Source organism: Macadamia integrifolia, unplaced genomic scaffold (genome assembly GCF_013358625.1).
Source record: "Macadamia integrifolia cultivar HAES 741 unplaced genomic scaffold, SCU_Mint_v3 scaffold478, whole genome shotgun sequence".
Taxonomy (NCBI): domain Eukaryota; kingdom Viridiplantae; phylum Streptophyta; class Magnoliopsida; order Proteales; family Proteaceae; genus Macadamia; species Macadamia integrifolia.
The window spans coordinates 303,984-323,843 of NW_024870462.1; the positions used below are offsets into that span (position 1 = coordinate 303,984).

Sequence of the window (19,860 nt, forward strand, 5' to 3'; positions counted from 1 at the left end):
ATTTCTTAGCATAGAAACGGTTTTTGGTGTTTCTAGACACAGAAATTGGAGAAACAAAATCAAATGGGCCCTTAGAAACATGGTTTGAGGTATCGGTATAGCTAGTCATTGATACTGTTTTGATGAAAAAAAAATCAGTTTTAAAGAAAATCAAGGCTAAAATTTTCTTATACAAACGATTCATGTTGATATTGTATGTACAATTATTACACCATGTGATTGTCTTAATTATTTAAATTTTTTATTATATTTAACAATGATATGTTTTGCATGTAATTTTTAATTTTTATTTTATAGCAAAGGGTTTTGGATGCAAAATAAATTGAAATTTGTTAACTAAATATAGAATGATTTGGAGTTAGTGATATAATCACACTAGGTCATGATTACAAAGATTTCCTTTTTTAAGTTTAAAAATTTCTCTTCCCTATAATTTCCCTTGGAGCCAAACGACGTAGCCCCTATATGTCTTCACCTCATTGAATAGAAGCATTAGTAGAATGGCATTGGAAAATAAATTAGTGCGAAAAAGAACTCTATTTGAGAGCACGACCCCATTAAAACATGGGCCAATGGAAACACACCTATCTAGAAACATCAATAAAGCAAGCATTATGATTTAGCCTGATTCGATATGAGTATCAATTTTTCAAAACTTAAGCAAAATTTGATCTGATTTTAGATACACCAATACTCCTTGGAATTGAACCTAATTCCCAATTTCTGACCAATTTACACCCCTAAGTAAAAACGTTTGCCTAGGTAATGGAAACATTGGGGGTTCAGGCTCACAGTGAAAACTTAAGATCTGATTCATTCTATAGAATAAAATTTGGCTAGTACCCGGTTTCAACCAAGTTACTATTACCTAGGTAGCAGACAAGGAAATAGAATCTCGAGGGTAAATTAGAAAATTCCACCTTAAGAGGGTATTTTCCACCGCTACCCTTTAGATTCAAGTTTTTGGTATGCCAGAGTAATGTTGGCATCAGTCTCCAAAATTTCCTTTTATATATTCCCCATCTCCCCTTTGTCACTACACTCACCACACAACCTCCTTTCACTCATCTTCTACTCCTTTTAAGTCTTTCATTTCTAAAGCTCTCGATCAACACCTTTAAAATGGCATCACCTTCTTCTCCATGCCGTCTCAATTACATCCCCAACCAAATCTCTAACCCAAATTATGTCCGAATTTTCGATACAACCCTTCGCGACGGCGAACAAGCTCCCGGCGCCGCCTTGAACGGCCAGCAAAAGCTTGATATAGCACAGAACCTAGCGAAGCTCGGCGTCGATATAATTGAAGCTGGGTTTCCTGCATCTAGTAAAGATGATTTTGAATCTGTGAGAGTGATTGCAAAGGAAGTTGGTAATGAGGTTGATGAGAATGGGTATGTACCGGTTATCTGTGGCATGGCGAGGTGCACTCGTGGTGATATTGATAAGGCGTGGGAGGCGTTAAAATGGGCAAAGCGGCCGAGGATTTTGACGTTTATAGCGACGAGTGAGATACATATGAAGTATAAATTGAGGAAGACAAGGGAGGAGGTGTTGCAGATCGTGAAGGAGATGGTGAGCTATGCTAAGAGCTTGGGATTTGTGGACATTGAGTTTGGTGCTGAGGATGCTGCCAGGTTCGTTTTTTCTGGATTTCTCTCTCTCTCTCTCTCCATGGCCATGCAGGTTGACAAGTGTTGGTCAATGCTTAAAAAAACAAACAGCGATAAAAACAAACACACACAAAGTTGACACGGGGGGAGAGGGAGGAAAACAAAATTGGCTGCTGCCCAACCCGTGCTGGCAGCCAGGGAAATAAAATCTATAAATATATTTAAGGGAAAAGGACATGAAAGTCAACCGGACACAATGGCATTAGGAAAGTTAGCGAATGTAAACCGTTGGATTAGATGGAGTACGTCAATACCATTGGGTAGTTGTTGTCTTACATAATCTATCCAGCCCCGACGTTGTACAGTCACTCTTTTTCTCCCTCACTATCTTCGGCGATTTTCCATCCCTCACAGTCTCTGTCGTTGTCGCTGCCGTTGTCACTGCCGCTATCACCCCAAGTCTAAGAAGAAGAAAGCTCGGATAGCTAGGCCTTCTTGAAAAAATAGACAAAAAAGAGGGTTCACGAAAAAAGCTGGAGAGAGAGAGAGAGAACACCAGCGGGGCAACGTTCCGACATGGCTACCGAGTGTGGAGATAGAATTAGGAGAGATATAGGGTATAACATGTGTGGATTGAAGCTTTGGACATTTTCTCTCAATCGAACGGTTCTCTCAATTCCTACGATTAAAATCTCGCTAGCATATCTGATACATGATTATCCTGTTAGCATTCCTATCTCTCTTTCATTTTTAAATATTGAAATTTAGGAGGATATTTATGAAAACTGAGAGAATAAATAATTTCTTTAGTTATTCAGTAGATTTTTTTTTTGCTATTTTAGTTTAGTCGTCCCTGGTCATTTTTTTGCTATTTTAGTTTAGTCATCCCTGGTCATTCATTAATGATTAGTCTATTAAGCCACAACTTCTTCTCGTGTAACCAGTACACGTAGCTGCAACTTGAGTAGCAGTCAATTTTTTTTCAAAGGGCTGTAAAAACTGGATGCGTTACAAGTACGGAGCATGTAGTTTGTTTTTGGCTTTCAGGTTTCAAGATGGTTTTTATTTTTTTTTAATTGTCACAGAATTCGAGTCTAGTGTTGAGGTTTTTAATTGATTATTAAAATGGGATAAGGTAACATGAGATCTAGATCCTTTGCAATGATTGACGCTCGATCCAATCACCTAATCAGATACATGTTTGAGGTTTGCGTTTCAATTACCCAGAACTGCATGCATACGTCTGACTAAAGAGTGATTATAAGGAACAATCATTGAAGAGGAGCCAAATAAGTAATATAAAACATGTTCAAAGAAGTCAGGACCATACATAGAATTGCGTACACCACAATATTAAAGGTTGGCAACACATGTCCCATTTATTGCCACCATTTAGAAGGTAAAGAGTGATATTTATAACGGAGTATGGCCGACTGTTCGGTGATACTTTATCTTTTATAGATCAAGGATAAGAAAGTAAAAATAAAAAAAATTATTCTTGTTACATCTTTACATAGCTCTCATTGATCCTTGTGCCAGTGTAAATGCTATGTGACCAGGAAGCGATCTCTTCTCCCCCCTCCACTTTTATTTTTTTTTTATGTCATTTTCATATTAATTAATTATATCGCAAATCACCATATAAATAAAAACTTCTTCTCTTAAAAGAAAAAAAAAAGTTCTCTATAGAGGATACATGATGCACGTCATTGTGCTAACCAATGACAGAGCTTACATGGACATCGATCAAAATGGGTGCAGTGATCATTTAGTGATCATTTTGTACTCTCGTGCTTAGGTGGTGGAGGGGACATGAGCATAAAGTAAGCTAGCACATCTATCAATCTCTCCTTGCTTAAAGTGATCTCACTGCCCTTCTGTGTGTGAAACAATTTTATTGCATCTCACCGATGTGCTTTCTATACCACTTGCTCAGAGAACTCTTTCCAAAATACACTTAAATCGGACCACATGATATCATCATTTAACTTCATCACATCACCAGTATCCGATTCCCAACTTTTTATTCCATGAGAACCAACCCAATCAAACTTGGGTTTTGCAGTTTATTTTGTATTCGCATGGTCAGTGTAACATTACTTATTTGCTTTTCAGATCAGAGATCGAATTCCTTTGCGAGGTTTTGGGGGAATCTCTAAAGGCTGGGGCAACGACTTTAGGCATTGCTGATACAGTAGGAAACCTCTTACCAACTGAATTTGCAGAATTCATTTCTGTGATTAAGGCCAAGACTCCTGGAATAGATAATGCCATCGTTTCTGCACATTGTCATAATGACCTTGGCCAAGCTTCTTCTAGTGCAATAATGGTAATTCTTCCCTTACATTACACACAATCCTTTTCTTATTAGAAAATAAATAAATAAAAGGAAAATATTTGTACTTTGGGTGGGGGAACTTTGTAATAATATTGATTCATTTGTTGAGGATTCTTCAATTCAGGCAGCAATTGCAGGTGCAAGACAATTAGAAGTAACTATCAATGGAGTTGGAGAAAGAGCTGGGAATGCTTCCCTTGAAGAGGTATTGAGTTTATATACTAGGCTTATAATAAATAAGTTGCAGTGGTTCATGTCAATGGAGGGTTTGCCAGAGAATAATGGTTTTCTCAAGTATACTATCTTGACATGCTTAGAAGAAACTAAATGAAAGGGGGATCAATCCATTTTTACTTTTCAGTGTCTTTTAGATAAATATACATTTTTTTTTTTTCTGAATTAGGGCACTCTGCGTTAATACCAGCATAAAATATTTCAATGCTGAAGTTCCTGCCTTCCTTATCTTGTCTAAGTTTTGAATGATGACTTTTTAAACTCTTTACAAGTGTAATTCTGAAATTGGATCCATTTTATAATTGAAGAAAACACTGTTTAGAACCAAAATTGTAGTCAGCTGACTTATGCAACAATTTCCTTAGTAAATTAAACTAAATTGTTCCTAGACAGAATAATAGTGCACCTTATAAATGATGCTATTGAGTCCTGTTAGGGTTATAAGTCCTGATAGAATTCCTGCTTATAATCTTACTTGCCAAAATTTTCTATTCTCTCCTCCCAATTTAGGTTGTAATGGCTCTGAAATGCCGTGGGGAGAAGTTGGGAGGGCTTCATACTGGGATCAACACTAGACACATTGTCTCGACCAGCAAGATGGTATTTTCAAGTGTTATTTCTTAAGACTTTCCTGCGTCTTTTGGTTGAGTCTGCTCCTTGAAAGCTTCTGACCCTTGATTTCCTTACTCAGGTAGAGGAGTATACTGGATTCATGGTTCAGCCACACAAGGCTATCGTTGGAGCTAATGCTTTTGTTCATGGAAGTGGTATCCATCAGGTTTGCATTTCTTTCTTGTGGGATACTCTCCTAAACTTGCTTTCTTGGATCAACTCTACTCCTCCCTACTTCTGTAAATCTGCATGCCCTTTCCTCTCAAAACTGATATACAAAATATAGAAAATGCTGTAAGAATACTACTTCTTTCAGTAAAATCTTAGTCCGATTGTGTATGGTTTATTCAATTGTCTCCTCATGGGCTTGCTCTTCTCATTTCTGAAGCAGTTTTATCTTGTACTTAATATGTTTTTTAATATCTTTTCTTTTATTTGTCTTTCCTATATATTTGCCATTGATGGAAAATCATCCTTATTTATTTAAATTAAAAATATGGACAAGGTTTGATCACAATAATAGCATAACATTCTTGATTATGACGTTTGAATTAAAAGGTCAATGATACTGGTCATTGTTTAGGTAGAAGGCCTAAACATGCGAAGGAGAATCCTTAATTGAGTACTGTCAATGGTAGATTTGATGGATGTCAGTGATGACTGGAGAATGGAAGCATGTTGAGGAGTTAAAAATGGCATTTCTAACATCCCATTCATGGACATCCGATGACCCCTAATGATCCAAATTTAGGGTTCCGTAACTTGGGGTTGCATTAGTATCAGCCCGTAGAAGTAATGTTTGTATCTAACTATATTGGTCCGTATCAGTTCGTTACAATTCTGTCCATAAAATATTCTTTTTTTTTGGGTTTTGTTTTGTATTTGACGTGGCCATCCACAATACGTATCAGAGTCTCAAGACTTGATACCTTGGCCTATACTTGTGATTTCTGGCATAAATGCAAGGTAAACACATTGCCCAGAATTTCCTCCATGAAACATGTTTGTTTACTTGACTTTATATACTTGACTTTTTTATTTATTGATTCTTTAAATAAAAATAATTTTTCTTGCCTGATGCTGTTTTGCTTATTTGTTCTCCAATGTCATTCTCATTAAAGTAACTTGATAGTGGTTAAAAAGGATTTGTAATTTTTTTTTTTTTATTTTGTAGGATGGAATGCTTAAACATAGAAGTACATATGAGATCCTTTCTCCTGAAGATATTGGATTGTCTCGGTCAAGTGAACCTGATTTTGTCCTTGGAAAACATAGGTATGGAATACTTTCTTAAATACTATGTTTTAAGATGTCAGTCTTTGATGATCTATAATGGGTTTGTGATGGCTATGGTGTAAATTTCCAAGTTTCCTGTCTAGGAATTGACTTTTTAATGACATTGTTTTCCTTTTTGTCTTCTATCTAATGACAAAATTATGTGTATTGAATAATCTAAAGTTTGAAATGTTGTCTATGTATTCTTTCCATATGGTTTCTCTTTGGGTGTTTGCTTTTATGAAATGTGGCAAGATTAACGACAGGGATGGTACTTGGGTTTTTCTGTGGGGGTAAAATTGATAATTTAATTTCCTAATCTCATACACTCTGTTTAGTTGCAGTTATCGCTGTTTAGTAACACTTGTTGTCTTCTGATACTGGGTTTGAAATTTGATATTTCTCTTTCCTGTCCAATAAAGAAACTGTGGTCAGGTTTGGGATGGATAGCTATTCTTCTTTTAACTGTCTAAACCAAATAAACCAAATAAACCCGGTAGTCTACTAAAGAACCTCACCTTACCTGCAATAGATCTGCCAACAACCCAAGCGTTCCAACCTGGCCAGTGAATGGACTGGTCTGTGTTGGTCACTCAGTGGTTATGCATAGGGATAAGGAGGTTGGGGCAATCAGAGGGCTTGAGCATCCCCTTGATCCCAAAAGAATATTAACAATGAAGTGTAATAACGAAATTTTCCCTCTGTATGAGGATTGTTAGAATGCAGAGTTAGCACACCTTTTGGCCTCTAACCACGATTAAGTAGTTAAATGAAAATATTCTATTAGTTGAGTTTTTTCTAGAGAGTGAGGAACAAAGAAAAGAAGTTGAAATCAAATTATATCTACACATTCTAGCAGAATATATTTGAGTTTTTCTTGCTTATGAGCCTCACACTGGGAGTTATTTAAAGTAAGCAAGATTGGATTTTTAATTGTTTTGGTGTTTTCTTTTTCAATTTGGATTTTAATATTGATTTGGTTACATTTACCTTACTTTTTTCAGAAGAGGTGGTTACTATTTATTAAAATTGTTAATGGCTACTAAGAGGGAGAACAAAAAAAAAAAAAAAAACAGAATCAGAACTCCTTGCTTTATTGGGAACCGGGTTGAGCTGAGCACTATATACACATGTACTGCCCCATGTTCTGAGCATTGAACGAATTCTCTTTTTTTTTCTTATCAAGGCTAAGAAAAGCTGTGTGGATTCACAGTTCTTGATCTCTTCTTCTCTTTCTTCCTTATCCATTAGAGTTCATATTTTCTACATTGCAGTTTTGGCAACAGCCCCACAACCAAAGTATTACCTCATCCTTTCCTCCATTAAACTATTTTTATTGCCATTCATTAACCTATTTGGGCTGTGTTGGCCTTGTGTAAAATTTTGGACAAATTCGATCATATACCTCCTGCATATTGGAAGATCCCTGTTTTTCATCCATTCATATCTTTTCAATAAGTTCATTCTAGATTTTCAAAGCTTTATGTTGCCATTTCGCCAACTCCGTTTAGGATGAGACACACGAAAACTGGATATTGGGCTCTATTTGTCCAAAAAATTTCAGCCCCATCCAAACCTTCTACATGGTAGATACTTGTATTGTTCGTGAATCCAATAATGAACATGCCATCCAAGAAAACTGCTTCCTTCTTTTTTGACTTTAAGCATCTTTTCATTGCCAAAACATGATAACAAAAAAACCCTATGTTTATTCCTCATTAAAAAGTTCAAGATTTCATTTTCACATACAAGGATATTTTTATGATTAAGCTTGAAATTTTTTTTGAGTCTCTTCAAGGGATAATTATGTGTCAGGATCCTGCAGTTCATTTATTTTTTCTAGTATTAATCACCCATCAAATATTTATATGGTCTTCTTTTAAATTACTGAGTTATGAATATTTTTTCTTTGACTTTATCAGTTATCGGCATTCTTAACTTGTTGCTCCGGTCTAATCAATATACTTGGTCAATATTTATTTACTTTTCACAAATTGTTAACAAAGTTGTTACAATAACCTCAAAGAGAACACCAAAAATGAGGGGGAAAATAGACATTTATTTCAACCAATGACCATAAGTTGGAAAGTACGTCTTTATTATAGGTTTAACACTAACGACCATGAAGCAGTAATGTTCGAGTGAAATAGGTGTAGGTTGCTAAGCTCATATATAAAACATCATTTTCTGATTTTTTCTATTAAGATTCTTTGTTCACAAACAAGTAATATAAGATTATCTTACTCATTTCCCCTAATACAGTGGTCGCAGTGGTCTGAAATCTCGCCTTTCTAAGGTATTCAAAATTCATTTTTCTTTGGATGAGATGATAAATACTTTTATCTATTTGTTGTTAATATTAATTTATAGTTCTTTTCTTTCTGTTTTCTCAGCTTGGTTATGAGTTAGATAATGAACTTGACGACATATTTCAGCGTTTCAAAGCAGCAGCTGCTAAGAAAAAGGTTAAATCACTTTTTGTGACTGTAATTATTTTTCTCAAGAATGATTACATTGTCGTTTATGATATTTTTTTTTTTTTCAAATCCCATCTTTGACCCATCTCATGTCATTGTCACTCATAATTTCCCCCCAATATCTTCATTTCTGATATTGTCATTCAAGTTTTTAAGTTCATTAATCTCAACATTGTCTTAGCTACATTATGTTAGAAGTTTTCTTGTTTCTCCTCTTTGCTCTGATTTGGTTATTAATGAATCTTTTAGAAGGGCATTTCTTAAGCAGCAGAGATTTAGACAAGGATCCTTCTGTTCCTATTTGGACCATTTCTCTTCCTATAAACAGTGGATGCTGTTGAAATGTTAGGCATGGTGTTTAGGTAGCTGATGGTTATCCTCTGATTTTTCACTTGTACTATGCTAAAAATATAAGAGGGTAGACCTCTGAGCAATGGTAGGGTTGCTCCATTGTGATCTAATGGTCACGGGTTTGGGTCGTGAAAATAGCCTCTCAGTGAAGCTGGGGTAAGGCTGTGTACATTATGACCCTCCCTAGATCCTGTAGTGGCGGGAGCCTATTGCACTTGGTACGCCCTTTTTAATGCTAAAAATATATAGTTCTTATTGGTCCCTGTTGGAAATACCTGGATCTCAGAGTGGCATATAGTACATGCATAATGCACTCTAGTTTGCTAACTCATAAGCAATTTCAAGAATTTTGGGTTCCTTACATTTGAAAGTTAATACTAAAGTAACTACGCATTATTTTGAGTGCTAAAACCCAATTCACAAGCACCTTGAAATCCTGTTTCAGAAGAAAGTGTCAGGAATTTTTAAGTACGTGGATATGATGATTAAAGTACTGTTGTGAACTTGCTTTGGAGTGATCTTTCCAAGGAGTTAGCACATTTGATTAAAAAAGGAGCCTTCTGAAAAGAATTTTGTTTGTGTTCTGATACTCATATTTGCAAATTCTGACTCCAAAATGATGAAAAAGGAAGTCTTTAATGCACAATTATTTTATCATGTGGAAATTGCTTTAGGAGTATTTATGTTTGAGAAAGGATGCAGGCAATTACAGAATTTCCCTCTTTTCTGGTCCCTTTCTTGTTGGGAAAGGCTAGAGAAACTGAATCAGCATTAAAATCCTTCATAGGATAGTATTACAGTCTATGAACTTATGAAGGCTTCCCTTTTCTCATCTCTTTCTCTTCTCCCTATCTAGAGGGTATTGCATGGGACATACTAATATCATGATTGTTCACCTAGTATACGTGAGAAATAGGATGGGATTGTTTCCCAATAATCCTACATTGTTTTTGGACCTTGAATGACTTCTTATAGAAGTTGGGCCTCTCCACCTAATAGCTTAAGATTTTGGGTTGGATAATTCAATAGGGATGCTCCAAGCTTTGACTTGACTTTAAGAAAGATCCAATAAAAATAAATTCTGAGTTAACGATGAGATAAATAACTGTACTAAATAAATTTGAGGAAGTCAATATTAGTGACCGATCTTTGACTAAAATATCAGAGGTTATTGGTTTATACTCACTGCCATTATTACATTGAGATATATGGCTTTAGCAGTTTAACCATTGATCTAGAACACTTTGACTCATATAACATGATCATATGGTTAGGCTGTTCGAACTAAAAATATGTTATTTGGGACATCCATTCTCACTAACAATCTTTTGGTGTTGATGAAGAGTCCGATGGATGATTTTAATAATCGGGAGCATCATTCAAACTAAGAATTGAAGTATAATATTGTATGAAAGCACTATTTAGAAATATAGTGGAGTACCTGTTAGAGTTTTGAGCATGGTTTCAAAATCCCCACCCCCTTTTCAATTTCCTTTTTCTTAATGTAGTGATGAAATATTTAGATGATTCAAAGATGTCAAAAGTATAGCAAATGGGAATTGTATTAGCTATAAAAGTCCTAGGTTTATGCCATATGGAGGGGTGATGTGTCCAATCTAAACTATTGGCAGATAGGATGCACCCTGAACTGGCCACTTGGCAAATTTGGTCGTGCAATTCAACCATATGACCAAACCTTGTATGTATTTTCTACTGTTAAACTGTTTTTCCCTTTTCTTGAATCTTTGTTTGCCACGTGGCAAGCTCCATTTTGTATAGTGATTTGATGGTAAGATAGCGGAGAGTAAATGTGATGAAGCTGCCGAAATCCTAGTTTCCAGTTAAAGTTTTAGGATCTAATTAGCTGCTAAACATGCTCCAAGATGGGTATAAAACAAAAGGAGGGACAGGTTTAGAGATTAATAGGAAGCAGGATAAGAGAATTAAACCGGAAGTAAGAATTGATTTATATCTTATCTCTTTTAGCTCCTTCAATCGGTATCAGCTCACTCCTCTTTACTAGGGCATCCCCAAGCCTCTGTTGAACATGGCTGCACCACCTCAAACGACATTCTCGGAGCTTTTCATTGATCGGTCAACTGCTCCTATTTCTAAATACTAAAAGTAACAATATTCACCCTCCCTTAAATAAGAATAAAGAGAAAGTTCTGCCTTGCGATAAAAAAGTAGGGCCCTATGCTAATTAAAATCAATCCAAATCATCGAATCTGAATCTCCAAGTGCTTCTGAATTAAGAGGTTTGAAAGATAGATGGTACATGGTAATTATGAGCTACAACTGTCATTCCTTCTGCTTCCACCTTTGCCATAAATATTTGGAAAATTTACTGAATTTGAACAACTTCATAGCTCTTCTGTTAGAATTTCAAACAGTCAGAAAATTTCATCGATCCTTTATGAAAAATTTTTATATACAAATTTGACTGTACTACTATTTTCTCTGCAAATAAAATTCCTTTGAGGCAGACAATATCATTCATTTTATTCAATAATTATTAGAAGGAAAGATTATAAAATATGGTTACAACTTACAAAAATTTATACTAAGAAAATTTTTCTTCGAAATACATTTATATAAGTTGCATCTGGATTAGAGTTCTGAAACATGAATGTATAATAATGTCTATGTTCCTACTATGCTAACCACTACATATTTTTTATAGTGATAGCACACGTAATTTCCTCAACTGGTACGGATGACAGTGCTAAGTTTATGAGCATGAGGTCTGATATTATAACATCATAACCTAACTTTAGTATATTGATTTCTGTTCTAAGCCTCGGACAGTTTAAGACATCTATTTATTTTTAGTGCTGATTACAATTATTGCTATTGCAGTGTCTCTCCGATGATGACATAAAAGCATTAGCATCAAATGAAAATTTCGAGTCACAAGTTTGTTGGTCACTCGGAGATGTACAAGTAAATTATACTTTCTTTTCTAGCTCATGCCAGTCAAAGCATAAGCTTGTGGTTGTTACAGCATAATTTAGTCAACCATTAATTCAATGATTCAGGTTACATGCGGAATTTCCGGTCTTTCTACTGCAACTGTTAAACTCATCGGTGTTGATGGAACAGAGCATGTAGCAAGTTCAGTTGGAAAAGGCTTTATTGATGCATCTTTCAAGGCCATTGATCTAATTGTCAAGGTTTGGCTTTCACTGTATTTCTTCTAAATCTTTCTAATTATATTTCAAATAATGTCATGCAACTTCTTTCAAGAGAATAATGCACTCAACCTTCCTCATTAGACATTTGCCTTGGAGAATGTTGGTTCATGACACTTTACTCAACCTTCCTCATATTGGAGACAAAATGAGTACCTTCTTTTTCACTCTTGGAGAGCACTGCATCAAGATAAAGGGTCTAAGATTAGGAAAACAATGTACCTAACATAACTTTATCCAACTAAGCTATAGTTGGGTTAGCCTTTTCAATGGACCTTTTGAAAAAAATTTAATGATGGAATGAACAATTGATTTTTTTTTTTTTTTCCTCCCAGTATTCAGATTTTTCATCACAAAATCCAAAAACCACACTAGAAATCAGTTAAAGGTATCACATGGGTATGCATTATTTACATGTACATTCCATTAAAGTATATGAGAAGATAAATAAGCAATAGAAGATGCAAATGAACATAAAAATAAATTAGGATGAGAGGAAATTGTATTTTATCTCTTCCTGTTGAAGAGGACACTCACAAATGTTCACGAGGACAACTATATATTACTCCTAATTTATTTTGGAAAATAACTTCCCCACAATTAGGGGTGTCAATTCCTAAACCGAACCGGTAAAACCGGCCGGACCGAACCGATAACAACCCGGACCGAACCGAACCGAAGCCTTATTGGTTTGGTTCGGTTTCGAGTATTGTAACCCCAAAACCAAACCGAACCGCACCGAAAACCGGATGAACCCGAAACCAAACCGAAACCGGCTCAAAACCCGGACCGAAACCGAAACCAAACCGGTAAGAAACCGAAACACTCCAAAATTCATTAAAAAAATTAAAATTTGAATAGTTTTGTATACATTTGTATGGAAAATCGAATTCAAACTAGACCAAAAATCAAAACCAACCCGGTTACAAATCGATTTAAGAAATCGAAGTTCAACAATTCATCATTTGGTTGTTTCCTAATGGCTCCATACCGGTTTAAAAAACCGATCCAAACCGAAATGAACCTAATAAATCCAAACCGGTACCAACCCGAACCCAAACCGCACCGAAACCGACACCGGACCGAAACCGATAAATCCTTATTGGGTCGGTTTCGGTCACTTCCAAACTCACACCGAAACCGGTGGAACCGGACCGAAACCGCACCGACCCGGACCGTTGACACCCCTACCCACAATGCCAAAGTGCAATTTCCCTGTGAGTCTTTTTTTCTCCCTCTTCTGTGCTGAACATGTGGGCCCCATATGGATAATACCTTTTTCAGAACCACAATTGGTGTGTCTTGCAGATTCCTCACCACACTGGCATTGTGGAGTGCTTTCTCCCTTTATTTTTATGTTCAAGTAATCAATGAATTCTAGCAAGTACTTATGTTCAAGAGGACTATATCCCTTTACTCCTAATTTTTTTTTTTATGTTCAAGAAATCAGTGAACTCTGGCAAATACTTTATGCTAAAACCATTCAATGCATGATTAGAATCATACAAGTGAGTAATCCTCTTTCATAAGGCAATCTTTTCCAATTCTTTGCCTCTTGAAGTGAATATGGTAACATCACTCTATTTATTGTCTAATGTCATTTAGGTATCTTCTAATATAGTTTTTTCACATAAAAAGTTACCACAGTTCATACTTTGATTTTTCCTTGGCTTTTCTTCATCTGCATTTTGGGATAAGATTATGGAGAGATGATGGACTATTTTGAGATATTCTCACTTATCAAAACCTATAAATAGGAGAGTTGTATTCTAGGAAGTGAGATTCAGGGAGAGATACAATGGAAGGGAAATTTTAAGAAATTAAAGATTTTGGAATAAAGGGATATTAGGAAACTCTAGAAAACAGTTCTTAAAGATCTGAATGACAAATTCCTCATGAAGTAGAAGATGCAGTTATATATGAGATTTCAGAATCGATCTAGTTTTAGTATTCTGCAAAATATGCTTTTAGTTGGCACCTTGGTTTAAGTGATTGAAGGTAGTTTTTTAAATAACTTAAACAACTAGGTTGCTTTAGCAGAAAAATGTTTGCAAATGAGTTGGTACTATTACTTGTAGTGGCTAATATTTGCAAATTTATAATCGATTTGAAGTTTTTCCTAATCTCTTTCTGATGGTTTAAAATTCAGCAATTATGAGTAAATTTTTAAGTTATTTCCCAAAGAAATTCTGTTTAGTACTGAGAAAACAAGTCCTGAGGTTACATTTATCACTTTTTCATTCCAATATCCCTTTTGATTGACTAAGCTCCACCAGGATGTGGTAGGTTGTATAGGGCTGAAAATAAGTCACTCAATGAACGAAACGGTGCACTTTGAATTGGCAGTTGATTTGAGAGGCAAAAGAACATTTCCATCTTTGCATTGATAGGAGTTCAGGAATTTTTTCTTGTTGACCTATCTATGAAGTGTAATCTGTAGCAACAGACAACAAACTCAGCCGTATCCCAACAACACACAACAAACTGAACCTTCTGAAATCTATAACACTTTCAACAATGGTTGAGTATATTGCAGCTTCATCTAATTACTCAAGTTATGTAGCTCTAAATGCGCTTTTCGTTAATAAAAGCACAAGGTTCCAAGGATTATGCATAATGACAAGGAATTCATATTTTAATGGAAGGGATAAGTATATTGACATCAAGTTCCTCTAAATTCACGATATCATGGAAGAAAACATGATCATGCTTGTGTTTTGTCAGTCTCAACACTCACATACAAAGATCCTTGTTTGAGGGAGGAGATCAGAATATAGTACACATTCTCTCTCTCTCTCTCCCCAACCTTAAAATCCTTATAGAAGGTGCATTCATTAAATGCTAGTTTAATATGGATGCAAAGAATCCAAATTAGGACGACTACTGACCTTCTGACCCACTAATATCCATAGAGTTACGGGACCATTTCTTCATACATTATCTAGGTTTTGATTGATAGCACCAGTCTCTAGGTCTGCAATCATGTCATAGTTCCAATCTGTATTTCGTAGTTATACTAACTTATGTACAATGCAGTTTACTTATCAAATAAAAAGTGATTTTCCATGCTGATCCTTCCACTCTAATCCAAGCCTTTATTGTACTTCAAGTTGTCTAGCCCAACTCTCTGAATCCAGTTGAAGTCCATATGTAATGTCCCAAGTTTCATTGCAAGGAAGTTTTGGTGACCTATCATAGCTGCAAATCGGTGGTTAATCTGGCTCTAGTAAACATTCATTTAAAGAGTAGCATTGTTAGCTATACAGTGTGAGTGGTTTGATTATAAGCTGGCTTCCAACTACCTATTTTCATAAATCACGTTGATTTAGAACAGTTCATACGATTAGCTACCAAACAGACAGGAAGTGTGGAACTTAAGGAAACTACATAATTAATCAATCTAATCAAAGTTTTTCCCATTTAATATGACTTGGTTTTGGTGTTTACAGATTTCCCATGGAACTGTTTGGGAATCTGTAGCCTACCATTTTGCTGGAGGCTTTATATCTATCCATGTTTTTATGAGGATGTAAGGTGTTGCTGATGTAATCTCTGAATGAAAACTTTAGCCTCAAAAGTGCTCACTTGCTTCTGGATTGACACTCAAATAGTACATCTTAATAGTCTCATCTCCTTTGTAGCAACAATGTATATGGGCGAGACACTATTGATTTTTTGGTGAATGCATTAGCTTTCTTTGGTCTTGCTTCTGTTTTGTTTGTTTGATTTGAAAGCAAGTGGATTCTATATCTCACTACACACTAGAGTTGTGGGGTTTCCATAATATATAAAAGGTTTCTTATAAGGAGTTATTGTTCTCTTCCTACAGTTTATCATAACAACATTGGATTTGTTTGAGCCTGGTGATTTTGGGCACACATTTGATAATTTTTACTTAAGAAACTTCAACCCTTTTCTTTTGGGTGATAAGTAGGAGAACTTTCTTTCCCTAAGTAGCATAATTATTTTCCCCTTTGTTTCCAGTTACCAGTAACACTTCTTGAGTGCTCCATAAACTCTGTGTCGAGAGGCACTGAAACAATAGCATCCGCAAAAGTTGTAGTCCAAGAGGAGAACATCCACAAATCTTCACAAACAAGTAATAATGGAGTAAATGCTCCCTGTACTTTCAGGTATGGTAGCTCTTGCATTTCCCTTTGGAATAGTTTCTTTTTCCTAATCTAATCATGCTATTCTCCCTTGCTTGCCAGTGGAACTAGTGAAGGAATGGACATCATAGTTTCTAGCATCCTTGCCTATGTGAGTGCTCTTAACAAGGTCATGAGCTCTTCAGGTATAAGATGAGATTGCAAGTGATCAGAGAAAATTGTATTCTTAAGGAGATTCTTGCGAGTTTTCTATTGCTTCGATTTTTTTTGCAACCTGGCTCCATAAATGTAAAAAATTATTGGATATTGCTTGGCTTTATTATTATGATATCGTGTCAGTTTTCCAAAAAAAAAAAATGTTGATGCTCGGATCCGGTTTCTTCAATTCTTACTGCATTAACTTTTGGGAAGTCATGTACTGTCACATCTCTACCTTGTAGTTTATCACTGGGAGAACCTTTGGAAGGAGGCTCTTTTTAAGTTTGGAATATGTTGTCGGATATTGTATCTAGTACAAAAGAGATCCTACTACCATATGATTGAAATTTAAAAAAACAGAGAATGTTTTCTGTCCGGGGTTGTAGCCTATGCTAGCACCCCCCCCCCCCCCCCCCTCTTCTCTATCTCTATCCTCCCCCATGACATGTCCTCCCTGCCCTCCTTCCTCTATTGATTGAACCAATAGGAGGTGTGCTCATTGGCTCTTGCCTGCACGCATAGCCCCTGCTATTGTGCAGGAAAAAGATTAAATTTATTGTCCATTTCTTTAGCAGGCAATGCACTTGTGATTATCTTTTGCTGCAAAATTTGGTTCATTTTGTAAGCTGTTTAATTGTTTATCATAACTTAATGTTAAAGAATTTTGAGAACTATTTTTATCTATACATTAATATTGATTTCAGTAAACAGCATATGGTGGCTAACTGCTAAGTTTTGGTTCATGAATTTATGTGATTATATTTACATTCCTGACATGTGTATTGCTTCATCTTACTTGGAGGTACACTTCAGAAATAAATTTAAAAGATTTGGAGAAGTAAAATTCCATTCCTCTTTGATCAAACTAGGAAATGGGGTTTCAACAGATAGCCAAATCACTCACTATTTGGCAACGAAAATGGGTGAGAAGTGTATTAGAAACATTTTAGTTGGATGGTTGATTATTTTTACCCTTTAGGCCTTGTATCAAGTATGACCTCGAACAGAGCTGATTGGATGCCAAGGATCCATGTGCTTCGATCCTTTGAACAAGATGCATCCTGGCTTGCGATTTGCGTTTTATACAACTCTACCAGTTCCCTAATATTTGCATACACCTTCTCCTCCTGGAGACTTAGAGCTTCTTCCTTTAGGGAAGAGTGGTCCCCAATTCAGCAACTCCAGTGTAGAACAGATTGCATTGGTTTCGTGCAAAGCATAGGCGCACTTCTGATTTCGGAAGATTGGCTAATAAACTAGTTGCTGCCATTTGCGCATCACTCCAATCGACTGTCATCCTTGAGAAAACACACCGCAGTCTCCAGCCTCCTCTGCCTGAGAAGGAATTGAAGTCACCAATCCCCTGAGGCTCATGGATGGAGAAATGGGATAGTAGATTGAGTTCTCAGATTTCATGGTCAGGGTCAGATAAGATTCTTCTCCATAGAGCCCATGGACCATGGAGTGATCTCACAGTTGGAGTGACCTTCAGACGTGTACCTGGGTGGCTGGGTCCTCCCAACCATGGGATCACTTTATGGTCCATGAGCTCTATGGAGAGGATCCGGATCCGGGTCAAGGTCATCTAACAAAGGAAAGATAATTAGAAACACCACTAGAATGTCTAAAAGCCCAAATTGGGTATAGAGGGTTTTGCTAAGGCTGTGTCTTAGCACAGGTACACTCTAACGAATAGTGTTCTTTTCTCCTTAAATGTCTAAAGGTCCAAATACCAAATTGGGCTCATCAAATACCGAATGTAAAAGGTAAAAGAAGCTCCACTTAACATCGATTAGTTAATCTCTGACAGGGAGGAGGAAAAAAGAGAGGAGACATGGGGTGGAGGGAAGTAGGACGGCAAAGGGCAAAAAAAAAAAAAAAAAAAGGAGATGAAGTGCTTGGTGGAGCAGATTCGCTTCGATACCATGTTAGATCATGGTTTGATATTCATTAGTTATTCATTAACTCAATCTATAATGACAAACGATGGAATTATTTATAGAGAGTGAACCTCTACTACTTGCTAGCCCAAAAGTCGATGAGAAAAGAAGGTTGTGGATCACTAACGCACAACGATGGTCATAGATCAACTAGAGAACTCTATGTTAGACATAGATAAAGGGTTGCAATGCTCTTGCCATTATTTCCATCATCGGTCACCTATAATATAAAGGTCAAGTTATACATTGCAATGAGGATTGCTTTTCAGATTGCAAGGCCCTGTGGAGTTGAAGTTATTAATTAGTAACTCTCATGGTTCCAAAAATGGATTGGGATTAGAGAAATTGTACAAATTGAATCAATATCGATTGAGATCGATCTTGAATCTTGACCAATCCAATACCAATCCTCTGAAATGATATGAGGGTAATAGGGTATTGGTCAAGACCGATCTGAAGATTGTGAATCTCGGACACGTCAGATTGAAAATCCCTGGTGCAAGCTATACAACTTCAAATCTAGTAGGAACAAGCCCTTGGTGTTCAACAAGGAGATTGATCTGGTCTTCTTCTTTTCCTTATGTGTGATATTTGAAAGATTCAAAATGAGAATATGCTCAAAAAATAGAAGCACTAATGGATTTTCATCATACCGAATTTATTACTAAAATAAAATTATTATTTCACTGACAAATAAAATTCATATAGCCGAATCCATTTAGTTGGGATAAGGCTGAATTATAATTGTCGTTATATTATTCACTAACATAAACAATGACAAATCCCTTGGGGGGTCCAAGGCTTACACACGCCCCCCTTGCTACATTTTGTACGGCACGTTGCGTCACAATTTTTCTCATTGGAACTATCGCATTTTGGAAAGTGCTTAAGGGTGGCACAACACTGCACGTCATCATTCGCAGCTCCAATATGTTTCATGTCTACATATCCAAGTAATTTATATAGTTAGTGATGAGGTAATAGAAAGGTTAAACAGAAGTTGAGAAAAATACATTATTAATTTATAAGAACTAAAGATATATAAATCAAAACTGGATATTGAAAAGAAAAAAAAAAAAAAAAAAAAAAGTAAAGAGAATTAATTAAGTTAATTGCAAGACAATAATTTATATAACTAAACCTGTGCAGACAATTAGAACCAATAGAAAGAGAACTACAGCTCCAATTCTTCCCATCTCTTTTTTTTTTCTAAACACAAGAGACCAAAACAATTGTTTTCTTTGTGAGACTACCCATGTCGGTCTTATATATAAACTGAGCTAGCTCTTTTTAGGAGACTACCAGTTTTAGGAAGAATATTTTTATGCATTTTAACTGTATCCATTTTCTTTTATAGGGAAATCAACTGTCATTAACCTTTTTAGTTTTTAGGAAGAATATTTTTATGCATTTTAACTGTATCCATTTTCTTTTATAGGGAAATTAACTGTCATTAACCTTTTTAGGAAGAATATTTTTATGCATTTTAACTGTATCCATTTTCTTTTATAGGGAAATCATC

The 19,860-nt window shown here is 35.9% G+C and overlaps 1 protein-coding gene and 1 long non-coding RNA gene across 3 annotated transcripts; one reads left to right on the forward strand and one right to left on the reverse strand.

Moving 5' to 3' along the window:
* The first annotated feature begins 1,081 nt into the window (after window positions 1-1,081).
* LOC122068882 (2-isopropylmalate synthase A-like) lies at window positions 1,082-16,688 on the forward strand. Of its 2 annotated transcripts, XM_042632793.1 has the most exons (12): window positions 1,082-1,637; window positions 3,729-3,942; window positions 4,076-4,156; window positions 4,696-4,785; window positions 4,877-4,963; window positions 5,972-6,072; window positions 8,335-8,368; window positions 8,466-8,537; window positions 11,760-11,843; window positions 11,939-12,073; window positions 16,076-16,224; window positions 16,303-16,688. In XM_042632793.1, exons 1-12 carry the CDS (start codon window positions 1,123-1,125, stop codon window positions 16,394-16,396), a joined length of 1,656 nt encoding a protein of 551 aa, XP_042488727.1. In that variant the 5' UTR covers window positions 1,082-1,122; the 3' UTR covers window positions 16,397-16,688. The 2 variants fall into 2 exon arrangements, with proteins under 2 accessions (XP_042488727.1, XP_042488728.1); XM_042632794.1 differs by lacking the exon at window positions 4,696-4,785.
* Window positions 16,689-18,965: 2,277 nt separating this feature from the next.
* Window positions 18,966-19,636, reverse strand: LOC122068886. Its single transcript, XR_006137284.1, has 2 exons — window positions 19,480-19,636; window positions 18,966-19,279 (listed from the first exon to the last, which is right to left on the reverse strand). It is a non-coding gene; the product is annotated as an uncharacterized LOC122068886 (long non-coding RNA).
* Window positions 19,637-19,860: the final 224 nt, after the last annotated feature.